Source organism: Gopherus flavomarginatus, chromosome 10, assembly GCF_025201925.1.
Source record: "Gopherus flavomarginatus isolate rGopFla2 chromosome 10, rGopFla2.mat.asm, whole genome shotgun sequence".
NCBI classification, from domain to species: domain Eukaryota; kingdom Metazoa; phylum Chordata; order Testudines; family Testudinidae; genus Gopherus; species Gopherus flavomarginatus.
In genome coordinates, this window is record NC_066626.1 from 43,975,804 (window position 1) to 43,996,958 (window position 21,155).

Consider the following 21,155-nt stretch of genomic DNA (forward strand, 5'->3'; position numbering starts at 1 on the left):
AAAGAAGCAACTGTTGCTTTTACTCACTAAAGGAAATCATTATGCATATTTAATCACTGAAACTTGCAGAGTAAGATATTACTCAATGTGAGTAAGGATGGCAGAATCTGGTCTTTAAGGAAATAGCTATGAATCAGGTCTCAAATATAAACACATTACAGAATACTCTGAAATAAAAGTATTATCTGTAAAGGGTAAAGTTAGCAGCTATGATGTTATGTCTATTCACAGTGGATTCACAGAAAATGCTTTTTAAAGAGATTGCTTCACAAAAGTTGCCCAGTATGAATGGCTGGTACTTCATTCTGAGTAAAATTCATTGTGATTCATTAGAGATAGATATTTTGTGCTAGGGTGTTTTTTCATATCCACATATATCATATCTGAAAAAATAATTCAGTTCTGGAGAAATAATGCAATGAAAAATCTGTACTTTATTTTGCATTTCTACTTAAAACAATACATGGTAATTTGTTTGCAAGCTAAAAAATGAAAAAATCTCCAAGCAAAATTCCACTTAATTATTTTAAATTATCATTTACAAATGAAGCTCCAATTTTTTTATTCTTAAAATGTAATTCTCACTCCAGATCATTCCTAGACATACCACCTCCCTTCCTCCTCTCTCCAAGTATTTGTTTTTAAGTTTTCATTTTAGGGAAACATTAAAAGTGGTATTAGTAAAAGGTATCCTCTCTCCTTTTAAAATAAAGGTAGTAGGTACATTAGAGACAGAATAGAAAATTAAAAAAAAAAAGAATGCCACAAATGAAAATTCTTTAACCAATGAGAATTCTCACAACACTAAAAATTGAGAAAAAGAGGCTTTGTATTAACAGTACAAACTGTTAACAGTTTAACAAAGTAAGAAGAGCAGATTTGCAAAATATATGTGAATTAGGTACTCACAAATTATTTTTGTTAAAAGTTTCAGAATTTAGGCAGGGAAGGCTTAGATTTCTATTACATTTGGAAATGTAGAAGTTTAACAACCCAGAATTTCCTTAACATGCTTTAGTGACGAAGGGCTTGATCTTGCTCTCACAGAAGTCAATGGCAAAAAAACCATTAATGGGACTTAAATGGGAGCAGGATTGGGCACCAACTTTTATAAATATATTTGATATAAACAGGATTTCATTTAATTATAGTTTTTTATATATATAAGTTTTATATAAATATTTAACAGGCTTTTCTTCCTTTCCATACCACAGTGAAGTCACTGGTGCAGTCAGCTGCTAAAACAACAGCTGAAAGGAGAGCTCATTTCACTTTTTCCATTTATAGGAAATAGTGTGTAAGATCTCATCTCACTAAAAACATAACAGCTGCCTCTCCCCTTTAAACAATAAATGACTCAATTCTCTCTGCATGTAACACAACATTTTAAAGGTCTGATGGGTCAGAAGCAAAAGATATGTAGTGTGTAATTCTTTCCTGATTATCTCCTTTAAAAAACAAACAAGTCAGTGCTTTCTGAAAAAAAAAAAAATTGTACTGGAGTCTTTGGATGAAAATTAGTACCTGGAATGATGATTAATATACAGTACATGAAGTTCTATATGTAATATGAAAACTAGCAGTTACACTTGTAATAGTATAGTACTTTGTCAAAACGATATCAATACCACTAACATAACTATTCTTTCTTTAAAAAAAAAGTTTCCCACATGAATATATTTTTGTTTATTCCCCTAAGTAACATTTCAAGACTGTGTCACAAAAGATGCTATGGAAATGTTATTTAGATATAACTATAGATCAGTACATTTTTTATATAAGCAAATAAATAATTTAAAACGTTAGCACAAGAAATATATATAAAAATACACAAAATACAATTTGTACAATTTGTTTAACAAGTTTTTTCACAAAATAAGTTAACTATGCATTGTATGATATTTATATGTTCCTTCTCTTTGGTATAGTAGTTCTGTCTTACTCAAATATTTTCAGTGTTCCTAAAAATCTGGTGGTAACATAATAACTACATGTCTTGCATGGATTGGGAAAATAATGTTAAATCTAAATCAACCCATTATTTCCCAGAGTCCCTGAAGCGTGAATCCATCCTTCAGTTTCTCTATTGCCAGTCCCAGTTCTTCTGAAAATACAGGTTCCCGATCTTGTTGCTTTTTTGGAGGTGAAGGGCATAGGGAGGAAGAACAAATAATAGACAAGTTTCATCAGAATCTGTGAATAGTGAATTATTAAATAATATGCATTTTACAATGTTAAAGTGTTCTTACCTTATTACCATCAGCAAAGTAAGCCTACAAAAAGAAAAAATATCATAAACCCACCTAAATGATTTAAAATTGTTTTCCTATATGCAATTTTAAAAAATACTTTCCCATTAATATTTTTTTATACCTACAGAGAGATACTTTAGGCTTATCAGTTCTATTAAAGCAGCAAAGAGTCCTGTGGCGCCTTATAGACTAACAGACGTTTTGGAGCATGAGCTTTCGTGGGTGAATACCCACTTCGTCAGATGCATGCCTGATGAAGTGGGTATTCATCCACGAAAGCTCATGCTCCAAAACGTCTGTTAGTCTATAAGAAGCCACAGGACTCTTTTCTGCTTTTACAGATCCAGACTAACACGGCTACCCCTCTGATACAGTTCTATTAACTTTCCATTTTAAAATGAATTTCAGTGTTAAACAAAATCTCTTATTTAAAACTGCATTTGGCATGTTTTCTGAGATGTACATGTGTGCTTGGTAGAATCTTTTACTTTCATTTTATAAAGAAGACTAAAAATTCACTCTGGGTTGAAATTTACTATGCAAAACTTCAACCAGAAAGCAATGACTTAATATGAAATAATCAATCTAAATAACTGCTAAAATGTCTGTTTTAACAAATGTCTGTTTTTCGTAGTAAAATGGAAGCAGAACTGATGGCATGCTCATAGTTCCTTCTGCACACACAGCAACATTTACTATGCAATTTCTAAAAATGGGCCCTTCATAATATCTTGGGGCACGTTCACAAAAATTAAAAATATTATCAAAACGATTAGTCAACAACACTAATGGGCTAATATAACACTTAATCAAAGTCATTCCTGTCTCAGGCAAAGACCTGTATAAAGAGGTGGGCTTTATACCATCCTCTGAAAATCAGACTGAGTCTTGGACAAGCGAGGAAAGCAAATTCCAGCATCAAGGGCTCTTCTCTGAGAGGTCCATGCCAGCAGCAACTAGACCTTTAAATCTAGGGACTTAGGTCAGCTGAGACACTTTTTGCTCAGCTGTCTTGGTGGGACAAAGCATTTTCCCAAATAGGCCTGAAATCACCTGGGACTGTACAGAATACTAACACCTTCAATTACAATAGAAGACTGTTAAAGAGCCAGCCTGTGGAATTCAGATGAAATATGTTCTCTGTGGCAACTACTGCTAAGCAAGTAGATCACTGCATTCTGTACCAGCTTTAGCTTCCAAATATTATCCTAGGATAGTTACATACAGAGCACATTAGATTAATCTAAAGTAGAAGTGAGAAAGGCATGGATAACCCAGACAAAATCCAAATATAAAAGAAAAGGATTGTAACTGTGATGACAAGCTCACAGAAATAAAAGTACTCTGGACTCTGAAGCCAAAAAACCACAGAAGGAAAGAGAAGGAAAGGAAATTACAGATTGAAAGAAGAGAAAAAGGAAAGATAGAGATAAAAAAGAGGAAGGTTAGCAGGACCGATAAAGAATAGGAAAGAAGAAAAGTAAGGGCAGACTAGTAGGGTTGGTTTTAGGATTGTTGAGTCTATCAGATTTCAAAAGGTGAACTATGACAATGTGTATTTTGGGTTAGGCTACCATATAAAAATACTTGTGCACTCTTCTGTTTATACTAAAAAATAGTTTCTAGATGTAGGGAAAGGAGTACATTTAAAACAATTTCAGAAAAGACTCCACCTCATCAATATATCCTCTTGTGTTTGTATCAATGGAAGTTGTGGGTACTCATCACTTCATATTAGGTTTAGGGACAACATTTAATATCACCTTTTCCTAAAATCTTGTGGGGGCAAATACTGAGGCAACCTTCTAGACACAACACTATCATATCAATCTGCCCAGAAAGAAAGAAGACAATTTTAATCTGTATGACCTGATTAAACTACAAGCTTTTAGATCCTGCTGGACCTTAAAGCATGCTGCTAGTTGTTTGTGACCGCTACTTTAAATACCAACTACCTTGACTGTCAATAACCATTTGAAATATTGCTCTTTCTAAAGAGAATGTTGAAAAAGTTAGAGTTTACAGTTTCAGACTACATAGTTTTGGACTTTATGCCCAAAAGACATCTAAATTTAATTTAACATCAAAAGACTCAACATTGCTTTTAGTAGGAACTCAAGTCTATAAATGATTTATGTTCAAATAATCAAACAATTGTTTTTCTGGAGAAGCTTACTACAAAAGCATCTGTCTGTTCATCAGATTCTATTTCCACATCATCCTGAACCTGTTCCACTGTCAGATCTTCCAGAGGTTGAGGCTGTAAATTGAGACAACAAAGTAAACAAATACATTTATATATAATGTTTTTAATATAATTTTATTTCTTCTGTTAGTGCAATGCTACATGTAGCTTCTGTAATAAAAGGAGCAGAATACCTTTTCTTCCATTTCATAATCCACTCCAAATATAGGACTAGCTGAGTAAACTCTATGCAGTGAATTTATTTCTTTCACTGCCTCCTGTAGTTTCTCCACAGGGTCTATTTTAAAACCAAGTACATATCCTCCACTCTACAAGAAAAGAAAAATATGTACTCAAGTGATTTTTTTTTTTTTTTTTACTATATAAAAGATATATACTTATAGAAAAAGTACTTTCTCTTGACAGGCATTTCTTAATACTAACAATGAGGACTTTACATAAGCATTTTATAAATTTCAAACTGCTGTACAAAGCCCGGGTGAAATCCTGGCCCATAGACTTCCAGTGGGCTAGAATTTCACACCCTGAGTAGTATAAAAGGTATGCACTACTATTCTGTTTTACAGATGGGAAACAGAGACATGGAGACGTCAAGAGAAGACTGAAAATCAGTGGCAAGGCAAGGATCTGTATTCAGGAGTTTCGAGCTGCTCAATAAATGCTTAATCCATTCAATCATAAGTGGTATTATGAAGGTACCTTTTCATTTATAATGAATGCATTTGATATAGGCAAAAATAGTTTTTTCAAGTGTAGAAACATTTTTGATAATTGTCACCAGTAGAAGAAGTTACTAATCTTTTACACAGAGTATCAAAGACGACAATGTTTTTTTAATAGTATTATTTTTAGCTGCACAGTGCTAAAAGTAATCCATTATTACTCTCCCTAAACGAGAGTTCCTGTGTAACAAGGCATTACCTAAATAAACAACAAATTAACTAGTCATGCTGGCCAGTTCGTGTTCCAGTCAGGGACGTCATTAATCAGCTGGTGGTTCATTCATCAAAATCTTTGTTCAATAAATTCATAACTCAACAACCATATTTTTCACCACAATTCTGGCCTCTTATATAGCCAAGTTTTGAGTTTGAACACTAAAAAGCATATAGGAGTTCAGTCTATTCATTGTGTAAAAATAGCACACAATATCAGAATGGCATAGCTATATAGGTAAAAATGAAAATAACTCAAGAATGTTATTAAATCATCTTACCTGCTGAGAACTTTCTATGACAAGTGCCAAGCCAAATTTTGAGTCTCTAATCTTTATTGAACGCTGGTTGTAAAGAGGTAAAAAAAATGGTGTTCTTTAATTCCTTGATACAAACAATTTGTTAATACTATTAACTGCAATTATCAGTTCTGAATGCGTGGCATCTTCAGCCATTTGGAATTCCAAATCTGAACCACTGACACCCGGTGGAGGAGTATTCCATCAGAAATGATGGCAAGGTCTTGGCAGTGTTCCTTTCTGAAACCTTTGATCAAAAGATGAATTCCAGAGGTCACATACATTGGTGTACACTACTGGCATTGGAACAACAGCATGGTAAGCACCATGGAAATCAGAAATGCATATCAGATCCAAGGATCTGGCTCCTGAGCCTGAAAGGCTTGATTTTTTTCCAAGGAATTTGGACAGAAAAATCTGCTCTATAACAGATAGCAATAGGGCCAAATCTTCCCTCAGGTAAGGACAATTCCCATTAAGTTCTATGTGAGTTAGGTGTGTGAATGGAAGGTTGGAATTTGACCTATATCATACAATATTTAGGTTTTAAAAGGATTGTTGAGGTTAAGATACTTACAATTTGCAGATATGGTATGCTGACATTAAAGCTGTCATTCATATTTGCATGCCAAACTATTCTCACATTAGTAATGAAAAAGGTCCCCAGATTTCCCTGTTAAAAAATAGATGTGTCAGAATTCTTTTGAAATGTAGAGCCTGTTCTCATTTGCAGACCCTACTCATATCCTCCACTGAAATGCTAATATAATGGAACTCTGCATTCAGTTAAATTCGGATTTGACACTGCCTAACTGAAGTCAATGGGAGTGTTACCACTGATTTTAATGGGAGCAGGAGAAGATCTTAGAAAAGACTACCACTACTGAAGTGGTGAAAACCTCTGGGGGATTGCTATTACTGTAGCAAACCAGTATCACACTACAGAACAGTGAACCTTAGAGGAGAATGTGAAACTTTCAAGTGTTGCTCACTGTAGAGTTCCAGAACTGGCATACTGTACAAGTACAATGGCATGTGTGTTAAATTTAGGTGACTGTGGACATGTGTGCCACAATCAAAACTGGAGCATAGAGGAAAGAACTCTTATTCATCAAGACTGATGTAATGCCCATTTTGGACTAAAATTACACAGACAAATAACAGCTTCCATTTTTCCATGCCCTAAACAAGTACAAGTAGTGCCCTACATAATAACACCGACATATTGTACATCACTTGCAACTCCTAGTCTCTCCCCATCCTCAATAAATAATAGTCTATTCCAATGTTTTTAGTTGTTAGCAACTAAAAAACAAAGGAAAACATGCAGTCAAAAACTGCAAGTGGATTATAAAAATATGCAGCAAAATGTTTTAGAAATAGCAGGGTATACTTTCAGGATGATCCACAGAGAATTAGGCTCTCAAATACTTCTTGTTAATAGGAGCTGTATATCTAATTCCTTGTATACAGAGTTGAAAATCTCTCACAAATGTCATGACAGGTTGCTAGGAGGAGTACTCTGTTATACTGAATAGCATACACACAGGATAGACGGCTTCTCATGTAACTCACTCATGAACTGAACCAAAAGAGAATTCCTGTGAGGTTATAAAACTATAATAGTACAGTTGCTAGGAAGATGAAAAACAAAGCACAGTTTTAGTAAAATTGCATATACTCTTATTTTAACTATACCTGGTCACTAGATAAATTCCAGACTCCATTTATTTTGTCATATACTTGTTCTTGTGGTAATAATCTCAGTTGCTTGTTTTGAATCAAAGCACTTCTCAGCTTAAGATCACGGTACATTTTAGACGTTTCATAAGCTCTACAAATAAAAATACATGCCAAAGCTGAAGATTTCAATGACTTTCATAGCTCATGTTAACACAGGTTTATAAAATATTTCAAACTTCCCATTTCAATTATCTACATTCTACAAATAAGTTCAGCAATTTTAATAAGCCTTCACTAAGCAGAATAGCTATGTTAATTTAAAAAAAAAACTAAACAAAACATTAAAAAAAACTACTTTTAGCTTGAAATCAATTTTGGTCTTTTGCAGTGTTCTGATACATGCTGTCACTTTTCTGCACAGTTCTGCTCTTTCAGCTGTTAAAATGCAACCAAAGCCTTGCTGTTCACACATTAGATACAGTACGGACACTGGGAAACATTTAATTTTCAACTCCGATCAGGCATAAATATGCTGTATGTATAAGATATACACAAATTGTTATTCCACATTTTAATTATGTATATAGTGTAGGTCAGTGTTCATGCCAATAGACTATGTACATGTTCAAATCTATATAATGTATTCTTTAGGGGTGAAATCCTGGCCCCAAAGGGCTTTTCAATCAGGTCATGATTCCTCGATTTACACTAAATGATTCACTACTACTATGCAAATATTTCAATTAAAAGCGTACTTTACTTATTAATATTAGTTTTTACCTTCAAAGAAGCTGAATATTGAAATTAGCTCTAGTGTTATTTAGAAATAAAAGTTTTTTTCTCACTGATATCATACATGCTACTTTAAACCACAGGAATTGCTAAAAATCATTATCTGTAGAACTTAAGCTTTTGTATTCAAACTAGGGCTGTCAAGTGATTAAAAATTAATCGTGCAATTAAAAAAATTAATCACTATTAATTGTGCGATTTAATCACACAAACAATAATAGGATACCATTTATTTAAATATTTTTGGATGTTTTCTACATTTTCAAATATATTACAGTTACAACAGAATACAAAGTGCTCACTTCATATTTATTTTTCATTACAAATATTTATGTTGTAAAAAACAAAATAAATAGTATTTTTCAATTTACCTCATACAAGTCAATCCCTTCATCATGAAAGTTGAACTTACAAATGTAGAATTACGAACAAAAAAAATTGCATTAAAAAATAAAACAATGTAAAACTTTAGAGCCTACAAGTCCACTCAGTCCTACTTCTTGTTCAACCAATCACTGTCTACACTTACCAGGGGATCCACGTGTGGCAATCAATGCATCGGCAGTCAATTTAGGGTGTCTAGTGAAGATCTGCTAAATCAACCGCAGATTGCTCTCCCATCAACTCATTTACTCCCTCTGAACGAGAAGCGTAAGGGAAGTCGACGGGAGAGCGTCTCCTGTCGACACAGCATAGTGTGGATGCCACACGTAGCTGAAGTTGCGTAACTTACATCAATCTCCCCCCAGTGTAGACAAAGCCTCAGACAAACAAGTTTGTTTACATTTGCAGGAGATAATGCCGTCCACTTCTTGTTTATAATGTCACCTGAAAGTGAGAACAGCCATTCGCATGGCACTGTTGTAGCTGGAGTCGCAAGATAATTATGTGCCAGATGTGCTAAAGATTCATATGTCCCTTCATCTTCAGCCACCATTCCAGCGCACATGCGTCCATGCTGATGATGGGTTCTACTCGATAACGATCCAAAGCAGTGTGGACTGACACATGTTCATTTTCATCATCTGAGTCAGATGCCACCAGCAGAAAGTTGATTTTCTTTTTTGGTGGTTTGGGTTCCATAGTTTCTGTATCAGAGTGTTGCTCTTTTAAGTCATCTGAAAGCATACTCCACACCTCGTCCCTCTCAGATTTTGAAAGGCACTTCAGATTCTCAAGCCTTGGGTCGAGTGCTGTAGCTATCTTTAGAAATCTCACGTTGTGTTTTGTCAAATCTCAGTGAGTATTCTTAAAACAAAAAACATGTACTGGGTCATCATCCGAGATTCCTATAATATGAAATACATGGCAGAATGCGGATAAAACAGAGCAGGAAACATACTATTCTCTCCCAAGGAGTTCAGTCAAAATTTAATTGACACTTTTTTTTAACAAGCATCATCAGCATGGAAGCATGTCCTCTGGAATGGTGGCTGAAGATGAAGGGACATATGAATCTTTAGCACATCTGGCACATAATTATCTTGCGACTCCAGCTACAACAGTGCCATGCGAACGCCTGTTCTCACTTTCAGGTTACATTGTAAGTAGTAGGACTGTGTGGACTTGTAGGCTCTAAATTTTTACACTGTTTTGTTTTGGAGTGCAGTTATATAACAAAATCTACATTAGTAAGTTGCACTTTCACAATAAAGAGATTGCACTACAATACTTGCACAAGGTGAATTGAAAAGTACTATTTATCACTTTTACAGTGCAAAAATAATATAAAGTGAGCACTGTACACTTTGTATTCTGTGTTTTAATTCAAATCAATATATTTGAAAATGTAGAAAAAGTCCAAAAAATTTAATAAATTTCAACTGGTATTCTATTGTTTAACAGTGCAATTAAAACTGCGATTGTGATTAATTTTTTTGAGCCAATCGCATGAGATAACTGCGATTAATTGACAGCCCTAATTCAAACAAATTCCAGGTCATTTATGAAGGAAAGATGAATATTTTTTGATGCAAATCAATTGACAAATTTTATTTAAATCAAAATATAGTTAAGACAAAACCACTCAGTGAATCTTTAACAGAATGCAAGGATGACCCAGTAGAAGAATCCAAGAATTTTAGTTTCATCTAATAACTGATAACTGTTCCAATGAATTTTTTTCTCAGGTTTGCACTGCAGTTATTGTAACTTGTTCTGTGCTAGGGCCAGAGCCTGCAGTCTTCATTCAAGCCACATTCCAATTTGAGTGAAAGTTTTGGTTGAGCCAGAGTGTGGGATATCGTCCCTGGTCAATAACATATATGAATTAAATGTGTTTTACGGTATTTATTAATTTAATTGGACTCACAGACTTTCTGCCCCTCCTAATCCTCTACTTCACATTTTAAGATTCCTTGCTCGTATTTCAAATACTTCTGTGGACTTTATGTATGTGAGAGTATGTGACCAGTCCATCAGTGACAGCAATCCCCAATTCTGTATCTAAACTTGACTTACTATAATTTTAACATTATTTTAAGTATGGTACCTGTGTACAGCAATAACTGAAGTGAAAAGTCTGGGACTCCCAGGAACCACATTAGTAAATATGAACTCAAACCGTGTATTGTTACATTTAGTTAATATATAAAGAGCTTCTGTCTGGCCTCGTAGTTTCTATAAGAAAAATTGTTAATATTTAACATTTTGACATTACAGCATCTTGATTGTAAACAATAAAGAAAATCAACAATCCAAACTTTTTTTTTTTTTTGTGGCCATATTCTAATTATAATCACTTAAGGTGAAATTTGGGCCCCAGAGCAGTCTATGGAAGTTTTACATTGACTTCCTGGCCCCCTGGTTATTGAAATCCTGGCCCCACGAAAGTCACTATTTCCCCCCAAGATTCTTGCAATAATAAACCCTCTCCTTATAAAATTAAAAGTATTTCTAAATATTTAAAATAAACATTTCACCACTATTTTATTTCTATGATTAACTATGAACTTTCAGATTATTTATATAGTGCAATCAGTGTTTATGGTACTTTTACACCTTTTTAATTTAAGAAGTATTTTGAAACTTACTGAGTTAGCTGTTCTCGTAGTTATATTTATAATGCAGTTGTAACCAACAGCTAAAAATTGTGGGGGGAAAAAAGCACAGTTTTGATCAGAAAATTCTGTTATATAGAACAATACTGTTAGAGCATTGCTTGGGACACTGATTGTGAAAAGCCCACACTATGATAGGCTGGCTGGGCCTTTTACATTATGTCATACCTGTTCACAGCTAGAATCTCACCCTTAAAAACAAAAATCCCTACCACCATTATATTAATATTGTTGTGAGGATTCCAGGAGCTAAGAGTGCAAAAATAATAAAAGCAGTCTGGGTGAGGGAAGGGATAGTGTGTCTGAAAAGAGGAGAACGGGAAGAGAATGAGGGGACAGAGGGAAAAAAAAAGGTAAAATTTTAAAAATGCTTTATTGCCCTGACCACAATAGTTTGTGTTATTAAAAACTAAGACCCTAGTCCTTCAGTTCTTCATCTGAGCAGACCTACTGACATAGTTAGGGGCCCAATCTGAAGCCAATCCGTGTTTTGTCATTGATTGCAATAGGAGCAGGCCCAAGCCCTACCTAGAGCACACTGGTCTATCCATCTGTGTAAGGGCAGCAGAACTGGAACCTAAATTGGGACATGCGCAATATTATTCACAATTTAGGCTCCAGTTCTGCAAATAAATCTGAATAGGATTTTCTTCCTTGCAAGGATCCCTATGCAGGATTGGGACCTTAATAGAAAATGAGTTGAAAGTAGCTGCTGAATGAACATGGGGACTTCTAGGAAATATGATCAAGGTTAAGGGTCCAAATAGTCCAAGAAATCTTAACATTATTAAAAGTAAGCATAGTCAAAAGAGTAGGGTCAAGGCATTCACAGCCTTCCCAGTTTTTAATCTTTCCACTAGAAAATATTTATAGACATTTATATAAATATAATGTATATAGAATAAGGCTGCAACAATGAAATCAGTAAAGGACAATTAGGGAGCTATTTGTGAGGAGATTTTCCAGTCTTGAAAACTAGGGTATGGTGGCAGGCAAAAGGATGAGGATGCTTATATCTTTACACAATGCACAAGGTAGTCTTTCCTGGTATTTTTGCACATATTTATACTACTCTCACGGTCATCACTCAGCACCTACACTGATGTCCAGTGTGAAATCTAGAATTAGTAAACTCATTCATTAAAATTTCCTATTATTTGTCAATAAATTCCCTTACATGTAATAGAAAATGCGTTACTTTGACAGATAATCAATTTTTAAAATATCTAAAAAGTTGAAAGATAGAATTGCCTCTGCCTATAGCAGAGGTGAATCTGTTCTTGAGACCATAAGCAAACTTTATATAACTTGGCAAAAAAAATCACCACGAATATGTAATACAATGTAGAAGGGATTGTGTTTGTGAGCATCGGGACTTCTACTTTCTTGGCTACTGGAAATTGAGTATCTGGAGCAAAATGCCTGCTGAACAAATGTACCATGACACACACTACCGTTCTGCAAGCTACTTAAGAACATGCTTAACTTTAAGCACCTGGGCAGTTTCTCGTGTAATTGAAGTTTGACAAGTGTTTAAGTAGCCTGCTGAATCAGGGTCCATAAAAGTAAATAATATGTTTCTGAAGAGAGAAAAAATGAAGATCAAGGCTAAATCAAAATAAAGAAGTGGCAACAGCATATACTCATATGACAAGTGGGCAATTCAAAATACAGTAAAATGAAACAATTCTTCCTAGGCAAACCTCCACAGACTTTAGGAAAACTATAACACACTCTGTTGTGATCTTCAGAATTCTAGTTTGAGAAATTGTTATTAATCATTGACAGTTTATCTAGGAATTATTATATCAGTTCCTATATTACTGAAAGGAATAATGAATACTGCTGGACTATACCCAGTTAGGTAGCAATGGGAGACTGAAGATTTTGCAGTAGCACACAATATTAGACTGTAACTTTATTGCTATACTCACTACTGCTGTGATAATTTAGCATACTACCACATAAGAAAACACAAAACTTTATTCATCTTAACTAAAGGGGATACTTACAGAGATTGACTCTAGGTAATGCCAATGAGTGCCAAATAATCCGTAAATTTGTCACTAGAAGTCTACCTGGAAACAAAGAGTGCAACATTTTTCATTAAATTTGTGTCCAGGTTAACCATGAGATTTCAAAGTTGCTCCATAAAACTTTAAATTTAAATAACAACTGCCTCCTTTCCTCTTTCTGAAAACCCCTACAAACCAAATGCCAATACTGATCTTTCTTTTTTTGTAAAAACCTTTATTTTAGATACAGTTCATTACCACCATAGAATGACACTGAGTCATGTTCAGCACCTACGTCAAGATCCTATTAGAGGAATAGATTTCGCCCAGGTGACTGTGCAGCTACTAGTGCAATAGTGGTCGTGAACCTTAGATGGGTCTCACACACGAAAAGGGAGCTTCAGGCTAACAACTCTTAGATAGAGTTGTCAGCTAGAGAAAGGACTAAAGGCCTGTTCTAAGAAAGATCTCTCATGGTGGCAATCAGGAAGGAGGGAAACAGTTTCCCATATAGAGCTGAGTGACTTTTTTTGACTGAATAGTTCATTTACTGAAAAAAATGCAGTTTCAGGTTAGTCAAAATTATTTGCAAATGTGCACTTATTTCAAATAGTTTCAGTCAAACCAAAAAGCAAAATAACTTTGGTAATGTTAAAACAAATGATTTTGACATATCTGAGACAATGTGTTTGATTTTTTGGGCTAGATTTACAGGATGCCAGGGGCGATGGTGGTGACAGTGGCGCAGCTGCCTTCCTTATAACCTTTACTCCAGGCATTAGGCCCCTCACCGGGATGCAAAAGAAACCCAAATATAGTTCCCCCCTGCCTATGATATGGAGAAAAGATCTGAACTTGGATCTCCCATATTGCACATGACTTCCACAACCAATCTGTTCAGGGTATTCTGGAGCAGGTCTCTCTCAATCTCTCTTTAGAACAGGGACTTGAACTTGGGTCTTTCCCACCTCACGTAAGCCCTAACCACTAAGCCACACTTATTCTCATTCTCTCTCTAGCCCAGTGACTATTCAAGTATTTTATACAAAGCAAAATAGCTTCAACAGGAATGACTGAGAGACCTGCTTCACAATATCCCACAGCCCAGTGGACAGGGGATTCCCTTGAAATCTAGAAGACCTACGTTGAAATTCCTTCTCCACATCAGGCAGATGGAAGAATTGAATATAGGTCTTCTATATCCAAAGAGAGTTCCCTAAAGGTTATAAGGGGGATACCACCGCCACCTTCTTCTCCAGACAATTTGTGAATCTAGCCCTTCAATTTCCTTTGCTTTTATTTTAAAAAAGTTTAAAATGCCCAGAAATGAAACCGAACATTTCAGATTTTAAAAAGTGTTTGCTCCAAATCAAAGTTTTTGTGCGGTCTTTGATTTCTTGAATTTTTTTTTGTAATCTACAGTTTTAGAGAAAAATCAAAACCTCCCCCCAGAAATGCCAGAGAATCAAGAAGTCAGTTATTTGCCCAGTTCTACTCCCATACACCAGCGATACCCACAAGAGGTAAGCCCTAAAAACAAACAAAAAACAGTTACGGATTTCACTCTCATTGTGGTGGTGGGTGGGAGGATGAGTTCCTTTACATGAGCTACTTTACCAAGTAGCCCTATACCCATGGACCTTATGCAAATCCCCTCTATTCCTTCTACTTGCACATCAGGCCAACTGTCTTCAGGAGTGGTTGGCTGAGCATGAAGGCAGCTTATGTGGCTGTGAAGGAGCAGAGAGATTGCTGCCAGGCTCAGCAGGGTTTCAGCTAGCCCCATCCCATTATACCCCATCCCATTATACCTGCAGCCAATGCCAGGCCTCGAAGGGGAAGAAAAAAAGGGTGCCTGGCTCAGTCAGGTACTGACTGGTGAAGAGGCAAGAACTCTCTGTGTGTCTGCCTGAAGGCACTGATGCAGCTTGCCTGGCAATGCGGCCACTGGAAGCAAATAACTCTTCCCCTGCCAAGAGGAATCTAACACCAAGCCCCAACTTGGGAAACTGGGCTAGCAGGACCATGCCCCAAACTAAAGGACTTACATATGGAGCAACTCAGATAACAGGTCCCAAGCACCCTCCTCGTGGCTCGGAGCAAGATCCATCTCCCCCATCTAGGGGTGTGACTGGCCCAGGACTCTGAGCCAAGACCTGAGGGAAAGGAGGGCAGGTCCCCCACTCCAGCCCCTAACCAATGATCTAACCGCTAGGCTGCCTGGCCACTGAAGACCATTTCACAGTTGTGCATATCCCTTACTACTGTATAAGAAAGGCCCAACATTTTGTTCTAAGTAGAGACAAAAAAACAAAAGAATCCGTGGGTTCTTCTCTTAAAGGGATTTTCAATAATGAAAAGATCTCGCATTGTATTTAAGCTCCTTCATCAGGATGGCTAATGAATTAATTTAACCAAATTAAAGAGTTCCAGTTCCTGCAACAACTTGATAAATGAAGGTTTTGTAAGAATTTCTAACAGTCCTCTGAGAAATAGGCTATATCATTTTAAAATGTAGTTGCCTGATAATAGCACAATTTTAAAACCTAGTCCAATGACACTCTATGATGAATTTACCACTTTTTCTGTCCACAGAAGCACCTTAACCTATGATGGGAGAAACCACTGAGATAATTAGAGAGTACTATAAATCTTGAAAAAAGAACCCTTCTTGTGTTATAAAATTTAAACAAGTTCCCACTAGAACTAGAAATTATACAGCTGTAATATAGGCCTATACAACCTTCTGCAGGATTATATCTTAAGATCACCAAGTTGTTTTTAGGGAGGAAACAACGCAAAAGAATTGCCTCCTAACTAGGCTTTCAATTCCAAACAAACTCACAGGAACAGACTTTCCATCACCTATTTTGCTTTCCATCAAATCCATGCCATTGGCACCTATTGCACTACCTGGTGGATATCCCAGAGAGGCTAGATATACGTTCTCTGTCTGGTAATATAAGTATGCTAGTATAATCTGCATTATAGTCTAGATGTTTGTTTTCCTAAGATCTTCTTCAGAGAGAAGACTAATGACCAATATCAGATATACATACAGTAGCTCTCTCTTACAAGATTCACAGTCAACTGTAGAACATTACTTGATAGTTCTGCATTTTCCTTTCAGAAATAACATAACTTCAGGTATAATCATTTTCTAATGGTGTAATTGTTTCCATCTTTCTGACAATTATACATTCAGAATCTACTCCTGTTCCCACTTAAGTGAGCAGGGGTAAGTCTATACTACCGCCAGATTGGCGGGCAGTGATCGATCTATCAAGGATCAATTTATTGTGTCTAGTGTAGACGCGATAAAATGGATCCCTGATTACTCTGCCGTCAACTCCGGAACTCCACCGCAGCAAGACAGGGAAGCGGAATCAACAGGGGAGTGGCAGCTGTCGACTTGCGGCCATCCTCACAGCCAGGTAAATCTACCTAAGATACGCGTAACTGAAGTTGCGTATCTTAGGTCGACACCTCCCTTCCCTCCCCCTTCCAGTATAGAACTAGCTTAAGAGTGTTTCCATTAACTTCAATGGCAGCTGCTTTAAACCCTCAATGATTAAACAAATTAGAAGTTAAGAAAATGAGAATTTCATTAGGTACATACTTACCTCTGTCTCCATTGTTTCCTTTGGTATCTTCAATAGAATCTAAACAGTCTATAAGAATCTCTCCTGGTCTCATTTTCATTTGTCTAAAACAAAGTAATTTTATTTGTTTTGGATATTATCATTTCATTTATTCATTTCCATTTAAACAGATCACAAAATACTATGGTATAGACACAACAAAATAAGGTATAATTAAGATATTATTGGGTTTACTCTCTTGGGCCCTGCAAAGTGGTGATCATTTCTACTTCCACATATTCTCTTTCTTAACACCTTCTCCCCCAACAAATGCAATAAGAGCTAATGCTGTAAGAGCTATACATGTTTGTCATATCTGAAAGTCAGGTCCTACTAGGTATAATTTCAATGGAGAGGCAATACAATCTCATTAATCCATGACAGTGATGCCTGTTAGTATACAGTTCAAAGCTCATGTTGCTTTTTAGTTACCAAATTAAATTTCAATTCCCTGCCTTATTTGCTGTCTACTATCACTTATGGGTTTTCTTTTGGCATTACTACTTTAAGTATTATGTCACCTAGATATTTGGTTGGGTGTTGAAATTCACGATGATACACCATCGGGGTGGTAGAAGGCCAAACAAGAAGGGGGACACCAAATGAACATAACTGCATAGAAACTCAACATATGGAAACAATAAACCAGCACTACTGAGTCAAATATATAGTGCTAATGTGTTTTAATTCAACTGCAGACCACTGAGAAGAGCAAGCAACGAAAATTTTGCCAGGTTTTCTTTTCTTTTTTCTTTGCAATTTACCATGTGTTATTTTTAGTCACTTGTGAATCAAGAGAAAATATTTTAATAATACTTAACACATATTTATATTTTCAAAGTGCTGTACAAATGTTACTTTCACATTCATTTTCATGTTGTACAGCTAATTTTATAACTGATTGGGAGGGCATGGGGCACAAGCCACCAATATTTGGAACAAAAGAATGTGAACCAAGGATTTGCTAATATGGTAGAAATATCACAGTTTGTATATATGTTTGCAATAAGAGTAATGAATTCTAGGACTATCGTGTTTTTAAAAATATGTCTAACATTATGCAGCGTAGTAGCTGTGTCGGTCCTTGTCTGTCTAGTATTATACAATTGCGTCTGGCATTGAACATAGTGGCAAATGGCAAATGAATAGATGAGTAAGTAAACAGTTCTACAAACTCACTGTCCAAATGGGTCAATCTTGATCAAGAAAGAGTTTTACTGTTTTTTATAAATGTTTCTAGACCACAGATTTTAGATTTTTACTCTAATCTAAAAACCACAATGCATGCAGTTCTAAGTCCAGACAAAATTACTGCAATACACTCTACATAGGATTGTCTAAATGGTAAGTCTGTTGCCATAAGCTGGAGCTATTACAGTGACTTTATTGTTATTCAGGCTGAACTGAAGGGTTTTTTCCTACTTGTTGTTTTAGTGCAGTAGCTCTTAATCAGGGGTAGCCAACCTATGGCACACGTGCCAATGGTGGCATGCGAGCTGATTTTCGGTGGCACTCACATTGCCCGGGTTCTGGCCACCGGTCCAGGGGGCTCTGCATTTTAATTTAATTTTAAATGAAGCTTCTTAAACATTTTAAAAACCTTATTTACTTTACATACAACAATAGTTTAGTTATATATTATAGACTTAATAGAAAGAGACCTTCTAAAAACATTAAAATGTATTACTGGCACACAAAACCTTAAATTAGAGTGAATAAATGAAGACTCGGCACACCACTTCTGAAAGGCTGCCAACCCCTACCAACCTTTCCAGAATATTGTACCCTTTTCAAGAGTTTGATTTGTCCTGTGTACCCCCAACTTTCACCTCAACCTAAACTTATAAAATCAGACATAAAAATAGTGTCACAGCACACTACTGTTGAAAAAAATGCTTACTTTCTCATTTTTACCATATAATTATAAAATCAATTGATATATATTGTACTTGCATTTCAATGTATAGAATAGTATAAATGAACCATTGTCTATGACATTTTAGTTTGTACTGAATTCACTAGTGCTTTTTATGTAGCCTGTTCTAAAACCAGGCAAATATCTAGATGAGTTGGTGCACCCCATGGAAGAACTCCAAGTACTTCCAGGGGTATACGTGCCCCTGTTTGAGAACCACTGCTTTAGTGTATTAGCTTAATATGTACATTTCTTTTGAGTCTACACTCAGGAAAACACATGCCCTGTGGGACCAAATTCTGCTTCAGTGGTAAAGTTCAAATTCCAGAGCAATTTTAATTTTGTTCTCTCACCATGAAGCATCCTTCAATCTTATCCAGCAAGCTACGGCTCTTAGTAGAAAATACTTATTGATGTGAACTTTGATTTTCTTTCTCTACCATGATTATTTTAGAGGATGTGTGTTTCATTATGCTCTTTCAAGGACCTGCTCCATTCCCCAGGCTTTGGCTCCTATGATGTCCAGACACACAGTATAAACTTAAGGATTTTTTTAAAAACTAAATAGAAGCCAACTTTCCTATAAAAAAGAACAAGAGGCACACTAACTAACTATTCAGGAGAAAACTGTATGTTTCTGAAATTGCTTCAGACATCTGACCTTGCACACTAGGGTTACCATAAGTCCAGGTTTTCCCAGACATAGCCTCTTTTTTTGAGCCTTCTTTCTCTGTGCAGAGGGATTTTTAAAATAACATGAAATGTCCAGGGGTTTTTCAGAGCAGAGAAGCTGCAGCTCAAAAAGGGTCCTGACTGGCCCCCTTCCCGATTAGTCCCTCCCCCACATCTGCGATGGCTGTTGCTGCATCCTGGGCTTGTGCCAGCCACTCTCCCACTGTGATGGGGGGCAACACTGACTCCCACCTCCAGTGAGTAAACCCCCTTCCCCAAGCTCTCCCTCTTTGGCAGCATCCTCTTTTGGTGAGCCAGAAATATGGTAACCCTTAGACACAATGAAGGCCAAAGAGTTCTATAAACAGGGGTCAGATTTGTGGGAGAGGAGAAGTACTCTTTCAAGCTTCACCCATCAGAGTTATCAAAATGAGAAGTTAATCATTCTAGAGTGTCCAGAAGTTCAAAACACAAAAGTGTGCTCTGTGAGCTTTGGTGTGGCTTCAGTATGCCTGTGGGCTCTCCTAGATTTCTTGGGATCATGAGTGTGTATGTGCAGGGCGGGGCAAGCAGTATCTTCCAAAATGCCAGTTATGTGTAGCACCAAACTGAGATTCACTCTTTAAATAGTACAGATCTGTGAAGATACTGCTTTCCTGCATAAGGCATTAAACAGATAGCAATGCTGACACTTACAATCATTGTCAGTAGGCATCTAAGTAAACACCTTGATTAAGTGGACGTGGCACACATCTTTGTATGCGGACATCTTTGCATTGGTTACACTTAGTTCACGTTTTTGAGAGTCTTTGTTTACTTTTTCCAGAATCTCCACTTTCATTTAAAATAAAATAGATCAGTAGTTTCCCAGAGGATTTGGTACACGGAATGAGCAACCTACTGCTTGTTTCTGAGCCCTGACTACACTCCAGTCCCTAAACGTAAATAGCAGGATTGGGATCTGTGCTAGAACTCCCGCGAGCTTCAGGCTTTCACAGGGTGACCCTGCGTCCCCCCGCACTACTCCCTTGTAAAATCGGATGCCAGACGCACATCCGAGCCGCGGGGGCCCGGCTGCTCCCCGCAGGCACTACTCCGTCGTGACGTGACCAGTCACCAGCGCGGCCCCTCCCTGGGTCTCTCTCCCCCTGCTCCAGGCTGTGCCGGGAGTTGCCTCGGGCCCTAGCGGGCTGGCAGGGCCGGCCCAGGCTCCCCACAACGGCCCCGCCACCCTGAGAACCAGGCCCCGCAACGGGGCTGAGGGAGGCTTCGCAGAGGAGAGGCCCGACGGCGCCACTCACTGCGGGGAGATGTCGAAGCGAACATCCCTGTCCTCCCACAGCGCGTCCAGCACAGACGTCATCACTCCCCGCGGCCCTCGCCAGGGCCCGCCAAAGGCTCCGCGGAGTTCTCTCCCGCGTCCGGCACCGGTCTTGGCAACCGCCCGACGTAGCGCAGCGAGGACCAAACTTCCCAGGCGCGACAGCCATTGGGAGGTGCTGCCGCCGGCTCCGCCCGCAGAGCGTGGGGTGGAGTTGCTCCCTCCACGCCCATCACGTGGCCCGGTCTCCAGATCGCTACCCGAGGGCGCGGGTACTACTGCCTCATGGGCTCTGGGGCCCGTGGCGGAGTTGTGTCCGCTGGCTCAGTGCAGTGCTAGTCACCACCTTCTCTGTCCGCGGCCGG

The 21,155-nt window shown here is 37.4% G+C and overlaps 1 protein-coding gene across 1 annotated transcript; it reads right to left on the reverse strand.

Moving 5' to 3' along the window:
• Positions 1-414: 414 nt before the first annotated feature.
• On the reverse strand, positions 415-20,997 carry BBS5 (Bardet-Biedl syndrome 5). Its single transcript, XM_050916310.1, has 12 exons — positions 20,771-20,997; positions 16,865-16,947; positions 13,239-13,304; positions 11,200-11,249; positions 10,659-10,786; positions 7,391-7,526; positions 6,270-6,365; positions 5,675-5,737; positions 4,632-4,766; positions 4,429-4,512; positions 2,250-2,273; positions 415-2,132 (listed from the first exon to the last, which is right to left on the reverse strand). Exons 1-12 carry the CDS (start codon positions 20,830-20,832, stop codon positions 2,031-2,033), a joined length of 1,029 nt encoding a protein of 342 aa, XP_050772267.1. The 5' UTR covers positions 20,833-20,997; the 3' UTR covers positions 415-2,030.
• Positions 20,998-21,155: the final 158 nt, after the last annotated feature.